Source organism: Bos indicus x Bos taurus, chromosome 13 (assembly GCF_003369695.1).
Source record: "Bos indicus x Bos taurus breed Angus x Brahman F1 hybrid chromosome 13, Bos_hybrid_MaternalHap_v2.0, whole genome shotgun sequence".
NCBI lineage: Eukaryota > Metazoa > Chordata > Mammalia > Artiodactyla > Bovidae > Bos > Bos indicus x Bos taurus.
In genome coordinates this window covers 36,517,856-36,538,518 of record NC_040088.1, presented here as the reverse complement: position 1 = coordinate 36,538,518, position 20,663 = coordinate 36,517,856, and the positions used below count along the sequence as shown (strand labels likewise).

Sequence of the window (20,663 nt, the reverse complement as noted above, 5' to 3'; positions counted from 1 at the left end):
ATGCCAGCAAATCCGGAAAACTCAGCAGTGGCCACAGGACTGGAAAAGGTCAGTTTTCATTCCAATCCCAAAGAAAGGCAATGCCAAAGAATGCTCAAACTACTGCACAATTGCACTCATCTCACATGCTAGTAAAGTAATGCTCAAAATTCTCCAAGCCAGGCTTCAGCAATACGTGAACCGTGAACTTCCTGATGTTCAAGATGGTTTTAGAAAAGGCAGAGGAACCAGAGATCAAATTGCCAACATCTGCTGGATCATGGAAAAAGCAAGAGAGTTCCAGAAAAACATCTATTTCTGCTTTATTGACTATGCCAAAGCCTTTGACTATGTGGATCACAATAAACTGTGGAAAATTCTGAAAGATATGGGAATACCAGACCACCTGATCTGCCTCTTGAGAAATCTGTATGCAGGTTAGGAAGCAACAGTTAGAACTGGACATGGAACAACAGACTGGTTCCAAATAGGAAAAGGAGTACGTCAAGGTTGTATATTGTCACCCTGCTTATTTAACTTCTATGCAGAGTACATCATGAGAAACGCTGGACTGGAAGATGCACAGGCTGGAATCAAGATTGCTGGGAGAAATATCAATAATCTCAGATACACAGATGACACCACCCTTATGGCAGAAAGTGAAGAGGAACTAAAAAGCCTCTTGGTGAAAGTGGAGAGTGAAAAAGTTGACTTAAAGCTCAACATTCAGAAAACTAAGATCATGGCATCCAGTCCCATCACTTCATGGGAAATAGATGGGGAAACAGTGTCAGACTTTATTTTTGGGGGGCTCCAAAATCACTGCAGATGGTGACTGCAGCCATGAAATTAAAAGATGCTTACTCCTTGGAGGGAAAGTTATTACCAACCTAGATAGCATATTCAAAAGTAGAGACATTACTTTGCCAACAAAGGTCCATCTAGTCAAGGCTATGGTTTTCCCTGTGGTCATGTATGGATGTGAGAGTTGGACTGTAAAGAAGGCTGAGCACCGAAGAATTGATGCTTTTGAACTGTGGTGTTGGAGAAGACTCTTGAGAGTCCCTTGGACTGCAAGGAGATCCAGCCAGTACATTCTGAAGGACATCAGCCCTGGGATTTCTTTGGAAGGAATGATGCTAAAGCTGAAACTCCAGTACTTTGGCCACCTCATGCAAAGAGCTGACTCATTGGAAAAGACTCTGATGCTGGGAGGGATTGGGGGCAGGAGGAGAAGGGCACGACAGAGGATGAGATGGCTGGATGGCATCATTGACTCGATGGATGTGAGTCTGAGTCAAGTCTGGAAGTTGGTGATGGACAGGGAGGCCTGGCGTGCTGCGATTCATGGGGTCGCAGAGTCGGACACGACTGAGCGACTGAACTGAACTGAACTGAATGGTTTCCCCTCTTGTCATAGCTTTCTCGGTATCCTGTAGCCCTGTATTTTTTCTTCATTGCACCCAACTCTGGGTTATAATTAAAGCTGCACTTACTTGGACGATGCCCTCACTAGAGGATAAGCTACATAGAGACTGGAAACATGCTGTTTGTCGTGCGTTTTGCATCCAACACAAGCGCTGAATGAACGTCTGCACTGTGTCTGCCTGAAAGCTGCTTTAGCAATCTGTCCCTACACTGTTTCCTGTTCCTGGAGGGCAGGGGTTATTTCTTATTATTGCAGGATTTTATTAGGCCACAGACCATCTTCATGGGGCTGTGGAAGAGCAGGTATGATACCACGAACCTGGTTCCTGAATTGAAGCAGCCCTGGGTCTCGACTTTCTCCAGTGTGAGGTTGAGGAGTTAGATAAAGGTTTTCCAACTGCCCTGTAGAGCCAAAGGCATCCTTAGGACACCTTTGCTGAGCCATCTAATTGAAATGTCAGTTTAGAGGTTTGCTGACTTGAAGATTTCTAAGCTTTCAAAATTCAGACTGAAAAACTAAGAACCTACCATTAAAAGAGGTCAAGTTCTGGTGAAAACTGATGAATTCTCATCAATACCTAAGTATCAAGCAGGCCCTCTAATACACATTTGCTCAGTGACTACCGACACCTGGTCAGGTGCTGACAGGAGCACTGAACTTGGTGACACAAAGCTCTTGTTTGTAGCTTGCTCTGTCCAGCGTGGGTAGTCATCAGCCACAGGAGAATGACACATGGCTGGTCCAAATGGAGATTTGCTGAAAGCATGAGACACATGCTGCATTTTGAAGACTTGGTATAAACAAGAATGTAAAATATCTCACTGTTACGTAAGTCAAATTTTGAAGGATTTTGGACACACTAGGATTGTTGCTGTTCAGTCACTAAGTCATGTCCAGCTTTTTGCAACCCCGTGGACTGTATATTAGCACTCCAGGCTCCTTTTTCTTCCACTATTTTCCAGAGGTTAGAATTAATTTAACCTGTCCCTTTTATATGGTTTAATATTTAATGTTACTGGATACTATTTAGTGGTTTAATATTTAGTAGTAATATCTAATAATAGTTATTTCAGTCACTCAGTTATGTCCAACTCTTTGCGACCCCGTGGACTGCAGCACGCCAGGCCTCCGGCTATCACCAACTCCCGGAGTTTACTCAAACTCATGTCCGTTGAGTCCAATGATGCCATCGAACCATCTTATCCTCTGTCATCCTCTTCTCCTGCCTTCAGTCTTTCCCAGCATCAGAGTCTTTTCCAATGAGTCAGGTGGCCAAAGTATTAGAGCTTCAGCTTCAACATCAGTCCTTTCAATGAATATCCAGGACTGATTTGATTTAGGATTGATTGGTTTGATCTCATTGCAGTCCAAGGGACTCTCAAGAGTCTTCTGCAACACCACAGTTCAAAAGCATCAGTTTTTCAGTGCTAAGCTTTCTTTATAGTCCAACTCTCACATCCATACATGACTGCTGGAAAAACCATAGCTTTGACCAGATGGACCTTTGTTGGCAAAGTAATGTCTCTGCTTTTTAATATGCTGTCTAGGTTGGTCATAGTTTTACTTCCAAGGAGCAAACGTCTTTTAGTTTCATAGTTACAGTCACCATTTGCAGTGACTCTGGAGCCCAAGAAAATAAAATCTGTCACTGTTTCCTTTTTTTCCCCACCCATTTGCCATGAAGTGATGGGACTGGATGGCATGATCTTAGTTTTTACAATGTTGAGTTTTAAGCCAGTTTTTTTACTCTCCCCTTTCACATTCATCAAGAGGCTCTTTAGTTTTTCTTCTCTTTCTGCCATAAAAATGGTGTCATCTGTGTATCTGAGGTTATTGATATTTCTTCCGGCAGTCTTCGTTCCAGCTGTGCTTCATCCAGCCCAGCATTTTGCATGATGTACTCTGCATATAAGTTAAATAAACAGAGTGACAGTATACAGCCTTGATGTACTCTTTTCCAGTTTGGAACCAGTCTGTTGTTTGATGTCTGGATCTAACTGTTGCTTCTTAGTCTGCATACAGATTTCTCAGGAGGCACGCAAGGTGGTCTAGAATTCCCATCTCTTGAAGAATTTCCCACAGTTTGTTGTGATCCACACAGTCAAAGGCTTTGGTGTAGTCAGTAAAGCAGAAGTAGATGTTTGTCTGGAAGTGGTGCTTTTTCTGTGATCCAGTGGATGTTGGCCGTATGATCTGTGGTTCCTCTGCCTTTTCTAAATACAGCTTGAACATCTGGAAGTTCACAGTTCGCGTACTGTTGAAGCCTGTGTTAGAGAATTTTGAGCATAACTTTGTTAGTGTGTGAGATGAGTGCGATTGTGTGGTAGTTTGAACATTCTTTGGCATTGCTTTTCTTTGGGATTGGAATGTAAACTGATCTTTTTCAGTCCTGTGGTCACTGCTGAGTTTCCCAAATTAGCTAACATATTGAGTGCAGCACTTTCACAGCATCATCTTTTAGGATTTGAAATAGCTCAGCTGGAATTCCATCACCTCCACTTGACTTTGTATTCCAGGATGTCTGGCTCTAGGTGATAATCACACCATCAAGGTTATCTGGGTCATTAAGGTCTTTTTAATATAGTTCCTCTGTGTATTCTTGGCACTTCTTGTTACGATCTTCTGTTTCTGTTAGGTCTGTACCATTTCAGTCCTTTATTGAGCCCATCTTTGCATGAAATGTTCACTTGGTATCTCTAATTTTCTTGAAGAGATCTCTAATCTTTCTCAGTCTTTTGATTTCCTCTATTTCTTTGAATTGATCATTGAGGAAGGCTTTCTTCTCTCTCCTTGCTAATCTTTGGAATTCTGCATTCAGATAGGTATATCTTTCCTTTTCTCCTTTGTCTTTAGTTTCTCTTTTCTCAGCTATTTGTAAGGCCTCCTCAGACAACCATTTTGCCTTTTTACATTTCTTTTTCTTGGGGATGGTCACCACCTCCTGTACAGTGTCACAAAACTCCCTCCATAGTTCTTCACTCTGTCAGATCTAATCCCTTGAATCTATTTGTCACTTCCACTGTGTAATTGTATGGGATTTGATTTAGGTCATACCTGAATGGTCTAGTGGTTTTCCCTACTTTCTTCAGTTTAAGTCTGAATTTGGCAATAAGGAGCTCATGATCTGTGCCACAATCAGCTCCCAGTCTTGTTTTTGCTGACTTTATAGAGCTTCCCTATCTTCAGCTTCTGAGAATATAAATCAAGCTGATTTTGGTATTGACCATATGGTGATGTCCATGTGTAGAGTCTTTTCTTGTGTTGTTGGAAGAGGGTGTTTGCTATGACTGGTGCGTTCTCTTGGCAAAACACTGTTAGCCTTTGCCCTGCTTCATTTTGTACTTCAAGGCCCAACTTGCCTATTATCCCAGGTATCTCTTAACTTCCAACTTTTGCATTCCAGTCCCCTATGATGAAAAGGACATCTTTTGGGGGTGTTAGGTCTAGAAGGTCTTGTAGATCTTCACAGAACTGATCAGCTTCTTCAGCATTATTGTTTGGGGCATAGACTTGAATTACTGTGATACTGAATGGTTTGCCTTGGAAACGAACAGAGATCATTCTGTCATTTTTGAGATTGCATCCAAGTACTGCATTTTGGACTCTAAAATTGACTATGAGAGCTACTCCATTTCTTCGAAAGGAATTCGTGCCCATGGTAGTAGATATAATGGTCATCTGAGTTAAATTCACCCATTCTAGTCCATTTGAGTTCATTCTAGTCCATTTGAGTTCACTGATTCCTAAAATGTCGATATTCACTCTTGCTATTTCCTATTTGACCACTTCCAATTTACCGTGATTCATGGACCTGACATTCCAGGTTCCTATGCAGCATTGTTCTTTACAGCATTGGACTTTACTTCCATCACCAGTCACATCCACAACTAGGCGCTGTTTTTGCTTTAGTTCCGTATCTTCATTCTTTCTGGAGTTATTTCTCCATTGATCTCCAGTAGCATATTGGGCACCTACCGACCTGGGGAGTTCATCTTTCACTGTCCTATCTTTTTGCCTTTTCATACTACTCATGGGGTTCTCAAGGCAAGAATACTGAAGTGGTTTGCCATTGCCTTCTCCCATGGACCACGTTTTGTCAGAACTCTCCTTCATGACCCATCCGTCTTGGGTGGCCCTACATGGCATGGCTCATAGTTTCATTGAGTTAGACAAGGCTGTGGTCCATGTGATCAGTTTGATTAGTTTTCTGGGATGGTGGTTTTCATTCTGTCTGCCCTCTGATGGATAAGGATAAAAGCTTATAGAAGCATCCTGATGGGAGAGACTGAGTGTGGGGTAAACTGGGCCTTGTTCTGATGGGTGGGGCCATGCTCAATAAATCTTCAATCCAATTTTCTGTTGATAATCTATGGTAGTTTTCTGTTTCCAAACTATGATAGTGGTAATGAAGGTAATGGTGACCTCCTTCAAAAGGTCTTGTGCAGGCACTGTTGTATTCTGTGCCCCTGATCCTACAGCAGACCACCTTTGACCCATTCTCTCTACTGGACACTCACGGGCAAGTCTGGGTCAGTCTCTTGTGGGGTCACTGCTCCTTTCTCCTGGATCCTGGTGCGCACAAGGTTTTGCTTGTGCCCTCCAAGAGTCTGTCTCCCCAGTCCTGTGGAAGTTCTGTAATCAAATCCCACTGGCCTCCATAGTCAGACTCCCTTTGTCAGATCCCCAAGTTGCAAAATCTGTTGTGTGTCCTAGAACTTTAACTGTGTGAAAACTTCTTTGGTATAACTTTTCTGCAGTTTCTGAGTCCTCTGCTCAGCTTATAGTGAGGCTAATGGCAGCCTCCTCCAAGAGGGCTTGTGTTACACGCTCCATGACCCTGGTCTGCTGCAGCCAGAGCCCCTATCCCCAGGGCAGGCCACTGCTGACCCATGCCTCTGCAGGAGACACTCACTCAGGCAGGTCTGGCTCAGTCTGTGGGGTCTCTGGGTCCTGGTGCCCACAAGGTTTTGTTTGAGCCCTCCGAGCGTCTCTGGTGGGTATCGGTTTGATTCTAAATGCAATTTAACCCCTCCTTTGGGGCTTCTCCTTTGTCCTTGCTGTGGGGTATCTTTTTTTGGTGGGATCCAACATTCTCCTGTTGATGGTTATTCAGCAGTGAGTTGCAGTTTTGGAGTTAAGAACTTGCCTCTCAGGTGTCATCCGTGGCCAGAATGGCAGAATGCCCAGCTCCACCCACCCCAGGTGGTCTAAGTTGGACTCTGCACTTTAGACCCCCAGGTTATCTGTGTGCACTTGGACGTTTGAGAGCCTCTGATCTAAATCAGTGACAGGACTCTTGCTACCAATTCTATTCTTGGCTTGCCTAATCCTGCTGGATCCAGGATTGTTAACTTGAGGGACCTGGATCCTTCTGGGGGTAGAAGTCTAAGCATGGGCCCTAGGACTCTGTAAGATACTGGGACCTTCTGCATATCTGTTTATTTCCATCAGTAAAGCAGTGCCTTTGAAAGGATGGCCTCGTCAGCAACACCTGGGAGCTTGTTAGCAATCAAAGTGGGGGTGGGGAGAGAACAAGCCCTCTTGTGATCCTGAAGTCAGAAATTTGAGAACCACTGAATTAGAGGGGGAAGCAAAGAGAGGGTCGGGCCACTTCTACATCATGGTTTGGCAGGAGGGTGATGCTGGCTTGAACTGAGATCACCATCATGGAAACTGGTTGGAGGAGTGAAGTGAGAAAGAGATAATGGATTTGAGTCTGGATATATTGAAATGGATATTATTGACTAATTTCAAATGTTTACTGAGCAATTTTCTATCTGTATGTTCAGCCTAAAGGTCAAGAAAAAGGGCTTTGTAGTCAAACTTGAATTTTTTGAGAACTGGTAAAAGTAAATCCAACTTTACATGCAGTGTTTAAAAGAACTGTTTTTAACACACTGATTTTATAAACAGTCACCAGTGGATAGCCAACAGTATATGATTACTATGTGATATACTTGTGTTTGTTTTGGTCTAGGGGAATGGACTAAATCAACAATTTATTAAAGGCAGTTTTTTTAAATACATTTATTAACCAATGTTAACACATTAAATGAGTCTATATATTGCTAGTCAGAGCAGCTTACAAAATGCCAGAATGCATCGAAGAACTGGACAGCCACAATGAGTAATTACAATGTGCATAGTGGCTAAGCTCAACACCTTGATATAGCTTTATGATTTGCAGAAAATTTTTAATAATGATTCCTAAACAATCAATTGTAATTTTACCTAAAACTTTTACAAAACCAGGCCACAATCTCTTTTTTTTAATTTTGTTTTTTTTTTTTTTTTTAAACACACAGTTTTCACGCTGTAGTAACTTGGAAATGTGCAACCGTGTCAACGGAGACAAAAAAGCCAAAGTAACACGAGTCTTACTTTCATGCAGCTATCGGTAAATAGTACACACTCTGGAATGATTTCACACCAAAAATAGTTCCACAATAACTTGCTCTCATAGGGGTGGATCGAAGTTTTTAAACTTGGAAAACAATCAGAGACGGTAAGTGTTCTCAGTTACGTCGTCTGGACCAGACCATGGCACTATGGCGACGCTGACCAATCACACAGCAACGAGGAGGGACCGAGAATGCCACGTGCCTGCGTAGTTCAGGGATGGTGTTGACGTGTGGCTACCAGACAGGTCCTCCAAGCCATTGGGCACCACTGGGCAGTAGCTTGTCGATTAACCTGTGTCACCACCATCTGCAACAGCATCAGGACTGGGTGGGGGATTATTTCACAGAAGACTTAGGTACATTTTTGTCTTTAGAGTGACCCTGACAAACCTGGAGAAAACTTTTTGAAAGGTTTTTTCTCCTGATTCTCTCACTTACATTGTGTGTAATTGCTTTAATAAATATCGAAGGTGTAAATAAATATTTACAAATTATTTCTCTAACCTTAAAAATAACTAAATGATAAATGGGAATTTGACTTGGTCTAAGATCAGTCTTTGAAAAAACATAAATTGCGAGGGTTTGTTTTTTTTTTAAAATTAAGGTTTCCTGGCTGTATTTTATATATCTATGTATAAAAAAAATTATTTAACTATCGATCCATTCCTATTGGTAATGCTTCTTAGTCCAGACATTCCGCAAAATACAGACTTTTTACAAATCACGGCATCTTTAATACAAGAAAATTAACATGCATTATTCTTCATTCTGTGTACAGTGATGGAGTTCATTAGTAGGTAATGATCCATTACTACAAACATAACGGCTTCTGTGAAACTTAAGTGCTTTCTTTCCTTTCAGTATTAACTTATGCTAGAAGAGGTGACACCAGATAGTAGGCAATCAGATGACACTTGGGGAGGGAAGGGAAGCATTAAAGAAATCTGTATGCCTCATCTATAATTTCATGTATGGATAAAGGTAGTTTTTGGCTTTTTATTTTTGTTGTTTATTTTGTTACAAGCACTCATGTTAGGACAAAGATGAAATGTGCAAACTTTAAAATTTAAATATTCATTTTCTCTAAGATCCAGCTCAGTAAAAGATTACCCCCAGTTCCCTGCAATTTTAAACTACAAGATCAAAGCTAATAATTTGTTATAAAAGTTATATATTGAAAAGAAATAATGAAAAACACAATTGGGAAACATTTAAGAAAAAATATGCAGGACTAGCACCTGCTGTGTCAACCCTGTTCCCTAAATTCAATCATATACCCACTGGCATAACCAATAGATAATGCCTTTAAACAGTAAAGTAAGCTGAACAAAACCAGCTCAACAAGGTTAAGAAATAAATTTCACATCAAGGTAGTATGTTTTATTTCTGAAACAGTTCTGTAGTTCTTACATTCAGATCTATTTTAAATGTTTCTTTGTTAAACTCACTTGTAATTCACCTGTTTTTTAAAGATCTGTTGTTTAAAGGTTAAAATCTCTGTAAAACCTAAAAATGTTTTAAAATTTGCTGAAAATGCAACAAACTCTCAATTAAAATTTATTTAAAATAATACCCTCCACTGATGTTACTTTTACCCCCTGAAAAACTCCAGAGGAGTGTTAACAAAAGATTTAAACTACTGTGCAAAATTTCTTCACGAAAAGTGTTTAAAGGCTGGTGCAAAATGGGAAGCAAATTCTAAACAATTTTGGCTTCTTGGAAACAAAAACCGCTGTGTCTGAGAGGAATAGTCGTCAGTGATTCTCCAGGAAGAGCCAGCCTTCATCTTTTCCGGCGACAGGTGCGCTTGTGCTCCGCGTGCCAGTGCTCCTGCTGACACTTGATGGAGCAGTACGATGTGTTCCAGCAGCAGTGGTACATGGCCTCCTCCTCACAGTTGTAGCACTGCAGCAAGAAACCGTGACCAGCAGGTAAACGAAACTGGGTACAACTACAGACTTTAAAACTGTGCTTTCAAAGATCTTTCTGACTCAAGTGTAAACTAGGATCACCAAGAACATCAACACGGTTTCTGTCCTGAGCAGGACAGTAGGGAAACAATGGGATGACTGAGGCTCAGCACGCAGTCATTATCAGCAAACTCAAAGCTTACTCGGCACATCAACTTCTTCCATCTGTACTAGGTCATTAACAGCAGCAGCACACAAGCATAATTTCTCTTTTCCTAAAAAGGTCCAAAGGTTCTGAAAAGATGACGGAGCAGCAGCACAAGGACTCCCCTCCATCCTCCCCACACAGCAGCTCTGCTGCACAATCTAAAGGGACTGTTCTGGAACTCTGAGGTCTGGGGAAGGGTGGAACAGTAAGTTATGGTCACTCTGGTTATTCTGGCTCTCAGCACTGAAACAGCTACCTCTTGCCCATCGACAGCCCCAGATGGCTGTGTGTGGAGCCCCCTGGCAGGTGTCCTGCAGACTGCTGCTTCTGGTCACAGATGGGCGGCCACTGTATTAACAGTTGCACCCCTCCCCAACCAAAAACAAGTCCTCCCTCTGAAGTGACTTCCCTTTTGCAAGCCACTCAAAATCAATTGCACATATGTGGGAATTAGGAAGTCAATGTGCAAACCCAAGGAGAGGCTTAGAAAAGACCTAAGAAGAGATTTAATTTACACCTCAGTCTGATCCTGGGAATAGACAGCCATAACAATCAAAGAAACAACAACAGCAAACTATGATAAAGGGGAGAAAATGAGTTCCAGTTACCATGTTATTAGACTCAAATGTTTAGTGTTCAACAACAAAAAACATCACAAGGCATACAAAGAAGCAGGAAGTATGACCATTCAAAGGAAAAAGAATCAATCAACAAACTGTCCATGTAAAAAACCTACTGGCAGATATACTAGACACAGACTTTAAAACAGCTATTAAAGAAGTGCAAAGAACTAAAGGAAGACATGGAGAAAGTCAAGAAAATGATGTATGAGCAAACTGAAAACATCAATAAAAAGATTCTGATGGAAACCAAAAAGCAGACTTGCGGCTGAGAAGTCCATTAACTGAAGTGAAAAATGACTGGAGGGATTCAAAGGCAGATGTGAGCTGAAGACGACAGGTCAGTGGAAATGAGCAAGACTGGGGAGAAGACTGGAGAGCAGACAGCCTAAGAAGACCCTCAGGGCACCGTCCTTGGTGAACTGTCAGTTCTTACGTTAGAGACCAGTGAGATATTACTTTTATAAAGCAATCAATTTCTTTACTAGAAGCTAATGTATGTTAAGTGCAGTAAAATCTGAAAATCCTTAGTTTGCTATTATGATACTTACATTTACAATTTTATAAGTTAATATCACCTATCAGGGCCAGCCCACTTATCAAAATAAAATACCTGCATAGATGGAAAACTTGTATAAATTATATATATTATGTCCCAAAGTATCATAATCTCAATGTAACAAAATAATTTTGAGCAAATACTGAGAAATGTGGGATCTGGAGTTAAAATACAGTTTAAGTTAATTAAAGTTGACAGTTTCACATTAGACTGTATTTCAGGATTTTTACATATGCCATATAGATCTTTCTGAATTAATTTTCATCATACCTATGGTATTTTTTTTTCATAAATCAGATTCTAAGAAAATAGTGGTATTTACCCACTGCTTCTTCTTGGTCTGAGAAATTAGTTGTTTGTGCTGTGTTGCTAGCTTCTTGATTTCCTCTACAAATTCTTCTTTACACTTTTCCTTTACTTGCTTACATTTTCTGTCCATCTCACCCTGCATATTGGCTACAGCTTTATTTACAGCTTGTCTTTTTTCTTCTTCCATTTCAGAACGCAGCTGAGATGAAAAAAAAGTTAACCCAGAGTATGTCAGCTCATAATTTACACAAACCATTAAGCAAAACCTTAATACATAGTTTCTACTTAAGTGATGTACCTGTTCCCTTTATTTCATTAAGGGCTATAAAATATTTAGGTGAGAAAAGTACCTGTTATTTAAAATATTATAAAAAGATGTTTTATTCCTTGTTTTAAAGAGCTGCTACCTGGTTGATGCCTAAGCGACGTAAAGCCACAACAGGAAGACTAGTCACCTAACCCGCCCGTGTGTCTGAGGCAGCGCTGGCACTGAGGGCTGTGTTACCTTTTCTAGAGCTTCTCGAACAACTCTTTCAGTTTCTCGTTTGTGATCAGACTTCATTCGGTCTTTAAAGTCATTGAAAATTTTGGTGTACTTGTCATGGCACATGCTTTGACACACTCCATCACTGGTGGTCTGGGTGCTTCGATGCAGCATTCTTGGGGAAGAGGCACTTAACTTCTTGGTCTGAGTTGACACAGAAACTTTTTCGATTGGCTGAGGCATCGTGGGGATTTCCTGGCTGGAACTTACAGCTTCCGTTTCAGGCTCTGGTTCCTAAAGGATAAGGAAAGTGCCAGAGGATTTACTAGTTCAAGAGCAAGCTCTATCTGAAAAAAAACAGAGTGATACAAACAGCCATACAACTGCTGTTCAAACAATCATGTAAGAAAATGGAAAATTCTTTTGTGTATTTGATCACAATTCAAAATAAAAAAAAATTAAAACATATGCAATTTATAGGTACAATCATTCTACAGGAACTTCATTTACAATTCCATTAAATACTAATATTAAGGTGTTTCCTTTCAAAGAAGGAAACTAAACAAAAAGTTTACTGTGTAAGATCATTAGAATTTATCGTTACTTCTTTGGATGAGATTCATAAACAAATACCCTATGTGGTGGTACTGTGCCCTGGTTTTAAAATGTACCTGGATTACAGAATTGTAAAAGCCTGAACTTAGCCACAGTTTCTTTCAGTTTTCAAATGCTGGTCTCATTGATCTGCTGGATAAACACTAAAAATTGTTTATTAGTGCCATGAGAAAACATCAGTGTTCCTAGACCGTGCAGCAAAGGACTGTCCCACTTCGCCAGACGTGGTCAGTGCTGCTTAACTGGATACTCCCGTGTGTTACCCTAGTGACAGGGCAGCGGGCAGTCTGGGTCCAACCTGGTTGCTATCTGATGGCAATCCTTTTTGCAAGTTACCTGTCAGGAGCACTGCCTGGATCACAACTGTGAAAGTATTTCCTGTTTCACTTGTCACCGGGACACTGCAAGGTGGGCAACTTACTTCTTTTTTGGGTTCCACACTTTGATTACGTCGTCCTTTCTTTGCTCTTGGTTCTTGAGTGACCTTTAGCTGTGGACATCATCAAAGTAACAGCACGTTATTCCTGACACCACAAAACATTTCTCTGCTGGAACTAGCCCTGGACCCACAGGGGAGAGGTGGGCACCTGCTGTGTCCCTCTCACATTAACTCTTTCAAGACCACATGGTTGGCACTCACTGAATGATTCCTCTGGGCGGAGGGCTTGAAAGAGCTAATGTGCTGGTCGAATCCGGATCAGTAGTGGTAGCTTCTGTGAACTAGGACTGTTTCTGGTTTGTTTTGAGGAGCACTTGACAAATGTTGTGTGAAGGAAGAAGTCACCACCTGCTCATTCCATGCCAGTGCGTCCTGGCACCCGCACCTCCGGAGCACAACTGACAGGTTCTCACTGGCGCCCTCACCTGCTCGTTGCTGGTGGAGGAGATGCTGGACTCTGCCTCCTCCTCCCCTCGGTCCTCATTCTTGGACTTCCAAAACCTCCCTTCGCGGAGGAAGCGCTGGTGCAGCTCCAGTTCGTCGCAGGCCTTCTTCCAGCCCATACTGCGCTTAACATGCAGCCGGTGAACATTGACTGTGATGTCCTGGATGTTCTCAGAAGGAATCCAGGCCCTGTGAACAACATTGAAAAGGGACAGTTAGAAGTTTCCCAAATGGCAGAAACTCTGTGCATTGTAAAGCACAGTTTGTGACTTGAATAAAAACTTTTACCAAGTAGAAAAAAGGTGAATTGACTTGTTTTTCACAGTCATCAGAGTAAAGTCCTCAGGGTGAGAATGACTTATAAGCCTTTTTTAAAGTGTTCAATATCTCATTGTTTTGAATACTATAAATTACTCAAAATCTAGCTACTTGCATGTTAGAATTATAGAAAGTGAAAGTCGCTCAGTCGTTTCCGACTCTTTGCAACTCCATGGACTATACAGTTCATGGAATTCTCCAGTCCAGAATACTGGAGTGGGTAGCCTTTCCCTTCTCAGGGGATCTTCCCAACCCAGGTCTCCTGCATTGCAGGCGGATTCTTCACCAGCTGAGCCACAAGGGAAGCCCAAGAATACTGGAGTGGGTAGCCTATCCCTTCTCCAGCAGATCTTCCCAACCCAGGAATCGAACTGGGGTCTCCTGCATTGCAGGCGGATTCTTTACCAGCTGAGCTACCAGGGAAGCTATAGAGTCATTTGCAAATGCCCAGAAATGTTCATGAGACAGTTACATATAAAATGAGGTCATTACATCCCTATTCATTAGATGGACCATGACTAACAAGTGGGAAAGTGTATACCATTCTGCAACCAAGCACTCAATTGTGAGCCCACAGTTGATCTACAACTACATTTGGTTCTATCAGGAAGAAAGCTAGAATAGAAACTGAAGAAAGCTTTCCTGGGTACTAATCACTTACTGGCCCTAGTCTCCCACTGCATCCACTCACCTGGGGCTGACTATGGGCCAGTGAAAGCACCACAGAGTGTACAGTCCTAGGACTGTTCCTGCCTCATCTGACGGCTCACGGAGATGCTGCCCAGATGGGCTTAAGGTAAGCTATTAACTAGCAGCTGGAACGCAGCGAGGGTCCTAACGGTTAGCTTTCCTGGTAACTACGCTAGTGCTCCTACGTGCACTGCCACTGCCCTGAACTGAGGAACGAGGAGGAACAATGCAGCACACGCAGTCTAGGTGACTCTGGACACGAAGAGAGAAGGGTGTCACCAGTGAGGACATGCAGTGGGATACAGCACTAGGAATAAACCAGGATTTACTGTTTCCAGTCTTACTATGGAGTTAAAGAAATACTAGACCTAAAACTGTTCTGAAGGCATCAGAGAATCCTGGCATATATGCCTAACGTTATAAACGTAGACTTCTAACTTGCTTGTATAAACTAAGCTATTTGCTTTAGAATTTAAAACCACATTTTTAATATACAGTAATCCATATGGTTACATGCTAATGACAGCTGAAATTGTTAAATTTGAACTTATTTATAAATATTACATTAACAGTGTCATCTGACAGTGCTATATTAGAAACCAAAGTAAACTACACTTGAGGAGAAGTGCAAATACAATTCTGCTTGTGGAAGAGTTCCTTGCCATTAAATTCTGTATTCTTATTTACTCTTTCAGTCAGCAAACATTTACTGGGCAATCAAAAACTGTTTAAACACTTTTTAAAAGCAGTATGTTTTTGAGGATTTCCATCATAAGCAGTGCTGACTACCTGGAATGAACTTGTGACCTAGGAGAGAATTTTATCCTGTTAAATTATGTATCCCTTGGATTTAATAAAACTGAATGAAGAGTCTTAATGTGAGACCTTATTAAGTCTCAATGCAATTCATACAACATACCTATTCTCTCAATCATCTCCATTACTATAATCAGGTTTCAAGTTTGAGACATGCAGTCTGATCTACACTATAAAACGGAAACAGAACACACCCCACAATTTAAAGTTTAATAAAAAGAGAGAAAATTGGATCTGGCTATACCTACACATCTGTCAATCTGAATTCAGAATTCTCTGAGTCTGTGCACAATAAGATGGGCCTGCGATCTGACGGGATGTGCCCCTTCTTTCTTGCCTGTGCCATCCACCCTCCAACCACAGGCAGCACGGAGAGTCAGACATGCGTGCCCTGCAGACCTGCTCACCAGGACAAAGCATCACAACCTGCTCTGTGCTCGGGAGGCAGCAGCAGGCTCTGGTTTGAGCATATGGAGGGACAGTCCATAATCACGTGTCTACCTTTTCTTTCCCCACTAGGTGCAGAGATAAGAGGAACTAGCTAAAGAATATTTACTGTATTTATTCATGGTGATCTCTGCATAACAATTCTTCACTTTTCTAAATTAACTGTTAATGAAATTCAAAACACTAGGTCAAAGTTCTTCCCTCATATCCATTCTTAGATCGCAAGACCCACACTCTCCTATACTCCCGAGTTGATTATTTTTGTCTGTGACTCTGACAGAACCTTGAAAAGTTGGTTGAAACTTCCACAAGGACAATACAATTCTGTGAAATGGACCATGCTGAGAAGCTCTCCACTTAATTCCCACCACTGACACCCTTCTGAGTTCACCCTTCTAAATTCTGCCACTGAAACTGTCCCATTAAGGTGCCCAGTCAAGTTACATGCTGGTTTGTTTTTTAATTTAAAATACACTTCACATTGTTCCTGATGGCAAAGCACCCAGAGCACCGGTAACTGCAGGCCTGGGTCCACCTCAGGGCTCCTAAAGGCCCAGGGGTGATGGTGGCTCATGGGTCATGATATTACCTCTGGTGATGGTGACCGAAGAAGCGGACATCAACCTGATTGTCCTCTTTCTGCATGACTTTGGCCGGCCAGAATCCAAAACCTTTCATTTTAGCCCAAACCAGCTCATGATTAGGTATCTGGAAATAAAATGTTTTATCTTGTCATATTACTTGTAAAGTATTATATACAAGTATATCATTAATACTGACCTACTTAAGTATAATATTTGCAATACTTCTTTTATAAGTCCTAAACGCACAGAATGTGCTTTCCCACCCCAGGACTGGTTGATTTTTGCCTCCAAGAAAAACACCAAAAAATTAAAATTTCCATAAGCAATGTGGAGTGAAAAGAATCTCCTGACAGCCCATGGAACTCTGGAAGGAAACCAAGACCCACGTGAGTAACAAGGGCAAACGGAACACCCTAACTTTGCTTCATGAAATACAGTCCAACCCTGGGAGCTTGTAAGAAATGGGAGATTTTCAGGCCCTCCTCCCAACCTACGAAGTCAGAGATACAAATTTTAATGAGACCATCAAGTGACTGAAGAGCACAGTAATGTCTCAGAAAGTGGGAGCTTTCAGGCAGGCTCTTATGCCCTTGTCGGGGGGGAGAGGAGAAACCTTTGGCACTAACATGTCATTCTAGGGGAAATCACACAGCTATATATAAAGACTTAGATTTCTTGTGAGATAATGAAAAATTTTTATTTATTAAGGGATTCGATGTTTATTCCTATTCTTAAAGTTCTCATTTTAAAGTAAGAAATGGATACTGACCCCAAGTTGTTTTTTTCCTATGTTTCAGTTTTCTATACTCATTAAAACCATGATATGAAGAGAAATATTTAGAAGGATTATAATCTTAAAGCAAATTGGAATAAACTTCCTTAGAGCAGTACATCAGAGACACTGAAGAGGTTAAAAAAAGAAAAGAAAATCTCAAAATTTCACATACACAAGGATAGCAGAACCAATTGTCAGGACGAGCATTTGATAAATAGAAGCAATTCTTACAAAGCTGTAGTTCATCCAGCTGAAAAAGAAAAGTAACTATTTAGCCTACATAAAATATATGCATGCACACAACTAGCCAGATGCCTGTGAATCAGCATTCTCTTTCATGTTTATAGTCTGCAATTGTGTTCTTTAAGCTTCACATTTGAATTCTCCAATGCCACTTTCTTGTCTGAACCTCCCAAGAGGGCCCTGAGTACACTCGGAATAGAAGACTGATTCCTCAGGGTGCACTGCATCTGCCCTTGGCTCCCCAGCCTCACTGATACCTTCCAGTTCAACACACAGATGAAAGGCTATTTCCCCAGAAATGTCTTCTTGATATGCCCACAGAAAATACCACTACCAATAAAAGCAGCCCTTTCTCTGCCTCATTCTCCATTTTAGTCTTGTTTTCTTTCATATTTTCCGTAACTTTTGTAAAGAAACTGATTTGTCTCTCCTTTTCCTGAGTCTCCTTCCTCAGAACGCAGCTGTATGAGCAGGAAGCCAGCATCCTGACTCCCATTTTATTCCTAACTCAGCACACAGCACACACTCAATAAATATGTTTAATGAATGGAAGAGTCATATCATAAATGGAATAAAGAAACAAAACTTTTTATATAAATTGAGATACTTTTGCAAAGATAATATGGTTATAGATGAATGTTTTAAATAAGAAAGGCCACCCAAAAAAAATCTTTCCTAAATATATATTTCATATATTGTTAATTATGAATGCTGATGTTGGGTTGCTTTTTTGCCTGTGTAGTGTAGTAAGAACTCAAATTTGTATCTTTCATTCAAAGAGGGTAACATTTTTGAGTGCCTGCCCAGTGCAACACACTTTACATGCAGTCATATTAACTAATTCGCTTTAGGGTAGTTAAGGAAAACAATTTCCTCTTGTTCTAACTAGAAGTTACTTAGTAACTAAGTCTAATTCCCAGAATTAGAGTCTCTGAGAACAGTTCTACCAGAATTCTAGCCTCTCCCCCCGCCCCCGTCTCTCTTGTTTGCATTGTATATACCATGTATGTCAAACATGGAAATACGATTGTATTTAAAGAAATGGCAAAATTAAAGGGTACATATCAGAATGGAATTCTAAAATAGGTTAATGTAGAGAACAGCAAGCATTCAGGTATTAGGTGTGGCCAGTACCTCATGACAGGTGTCTTTATAGAGCATCCGTGCTATGTCAGCCTGCTCACTGTCTGCTGTAATTATAAAGACAGATACCTATTACCAGCAATCACAGGACTACCAGGAAACACAAGACTACCAAAAGTAATATAGCCATTTAAATTTTCTTTCAGTTTAACAAAAGTGGACATATACCACGGAAAATAAACACATGTATTCAAAATATAATTCAGGCAGTAAAAGAAAAGTAAATAGGCAGCTTTAATTTTATATTCAACACAACTTAATACTCTCAGTATAGATTGGCCTCTTTCACTACTTTTGAATGAGGGGATATTGAAGGGAAAAAACAAATACTAGAGTTCTGCTTTTGGCCAATCACTTCTATAAGCTATATATAGTTATCTATATTACTAAATATTTTTAAGTTTAAACCCTAACATTATCACTCACTTACAGATTGTTCAGGTATTGTTTTAGTGTAATGTTTTATAAAAGATATTTCTCAACATGCGATGTAAACACATGAATAAAAAAAACTACACAAAAAAAAATATTGAACCTCCATAGAAAATGACTGTGTTGTGGAGAAGCAACTGAGCGTCAGCTTTGAACTCTTCGTAACTTCGGTATTTCCCTTCGTTCACTTTCTGCAGAGGGGAAAAAACCAAAATGAACAACGGTTAATAGTGAAAACACTTGCCATCAATTTAACAGTGTGAGAGTGTGGGAAACAGCAAGATTTTCCAGAATAGCATTACGACTGCTCCTGTGTCTACTGCTCCTGTGTCCATACTGACAGAATGTTCATAAAAGAAACCCACAACTCCGTCTACAGTCAGGGTATTCCAGGACGGTGAAGTGCAGAAGGTCCCACATTCTCAGCCACGTTGTTACTGCAGCATGAACACCTCATCTGTAACAATGATAAAAGCTGCGGCTAAGTGCTGTACATAATGAAAGCTCTGGTAGTGGGGTTGATGAGACCTAACTACTTATCTACCATGTAGGGAATATGCTACGCACAGGCCTGTACTATAATTAACAGGGCTTCTTTGAAAAATAAGAATGACTTTCTCAGCAACTCTCTCAGGGCTCTGGTTTCGAGAACAGTCACTAATATGAAAAGTGAAAGTGAAAGTCGCTCAGTCGTGTCCGACTCTTTGTGACCCCATAGACTACACAGTCCATGGGATTCTCCAGGCCAGAATACTGGAGTGGGTAGCCGTTCCCTTCTCCAGGGGATCTTTCCAACCCAGGGATCGAACCCAGGTCTCTTGCATTGCAGGCAGATTCTTTACCATCTGAGCCACCAGAGAAGCGCAAAATTTATGTAAGTCAGGAAAATAAAACTGAAAGAAGAAAGAGCTGTTAGCCTCTGTGAAAGATTACCACAAAGAAGACAAGGCAATTCTGAATTCGAGCTAGGTGGCTGACACAGTTTTAAAATCAAGTCCTCACTGGTCCTCTGTGCACCAAGACAGTCGATGGCTTCTGTCTGGCATCGAGGGTCACAGGGCTCTTCCATGAGCACTGATACCCAAACTCCACCCTGAGCGCCTCACGGTCTTTGGCTCAGGGGCGCAAGGTGCCACCAGGCTGCCTGCCTGCACCCAGGTGGGTACACCCACACCCAGCAGTCCTCATGCAGCACCACAGCTAGCATTTTGGTCTCCACCGTAAACCTTTGGAAGCATAAAAACCTGGTCTTCTTCCTCTTCATTTCCTTCAGGGTGCTTCTGCTCATGGTCAGCACTTGCTAATAAGACACCATCAGCCCAGCTACTAAGCTCCCTGAAATGAGGGAGTCAAACTGCAGAATGTGGGGGTACCATGGGGGGAGGGCAGGAGGGACAGCCAGGCTCTTCACTGTTCTCAGAAGTTACGCAGTGTAGGGCTAAGAGGTCGAATTAAAATTTCTCGTTTTTATGAACAACCTTCATTTGCCCCTTTCTTCCACTGAAATAATACACCTTCAGTTTTTCCAGCTATTAAGCAGATTAAGGAATGAGCAGATGATTTAAAATTACTCCTATTATGGCCAACCGTAAGATTTTAAAACTCAAATGACACATAGGTTCAGAATTGGTGTATCTGCAAATCTAACTGGAAGCACATCAAAATGTTCATTGCATTTGTAATTAAACATTAACAAACCCATTAACAGCCCTCAGCTAACTAGGTAAAATCAAGAACTCCACCAGAAAGATTAAGTTTTCTAGTTAAAATCTGCTTTGTTCAAGTGCATGTCAGTGTTCCCCAAGACCTGAGAGCACA

General features: G+C 41.2%; 1 protein-coding gene across 15 annotated transcripts in view; it reads right to left on the bottom strand.

Moving 5' to 3' along the window:
* Positions 1 to 7,417: 7,417 nt before the first annotated feature.
* ZMYND11 (zinc finger MYND-type containing 11) overlaps positions 7,418 to 20,663 on the bottom strand; it is a 75,878-nt gene continuing 62,632 nt past the window's right edge. For 4 of the 15 annotated variants that reach the window (XM_027559441.1, XM_027559446.1, XM_027559451.1 and 1 more), the window contains 9 exons: positions 18,949 to 19,036; positions 18,405 to 18,460; positions 17,200 to 17,277; positions 16,258 to 16,376; positions 13,379 to 13,586; positions 12,936 to 13,004; positions 11,921 to 12,193; positions 11,429 to 11,614; positions 7,420 to 9,714 (listed from right to left, as the gene is read on the bottom strand). In XM_027559441.1, the coding sequence (XP_027415242.1) occupies positions 9,592 to 9,714; positions 11,429 to 11,614; positions 11,921 to 12,193; positions 12,936 to 13,004; positions 13,379 to 13,586; positions 16,258 to 16,376; positions 17,200 to 17,277; positions 18,405 to 18,460; positions 18,949 to 19,036 (1,200 nt within the window). In that variant the 3' untranslated portion in view covers positions 7,420 to 9,591. Of the gene's footprint in view, positions 9,715 to 11,428; positions 11,615 to 11,920; positions 12,194 to 12,935; positions 13,005 to 13,378; positions 13,587 to 16,257; positions 16,377 to 17,199; positions 17,278 to 18,404; positions 18,461 to 18,948; positions 19,037 to 20,663 lie in introns of all 15 variants that reach the window. The other 11 variants (XM_027559449.1, XM_027559439.1, XM_027559450.1 and 8 more) reach the window with 5 other exon arrangements.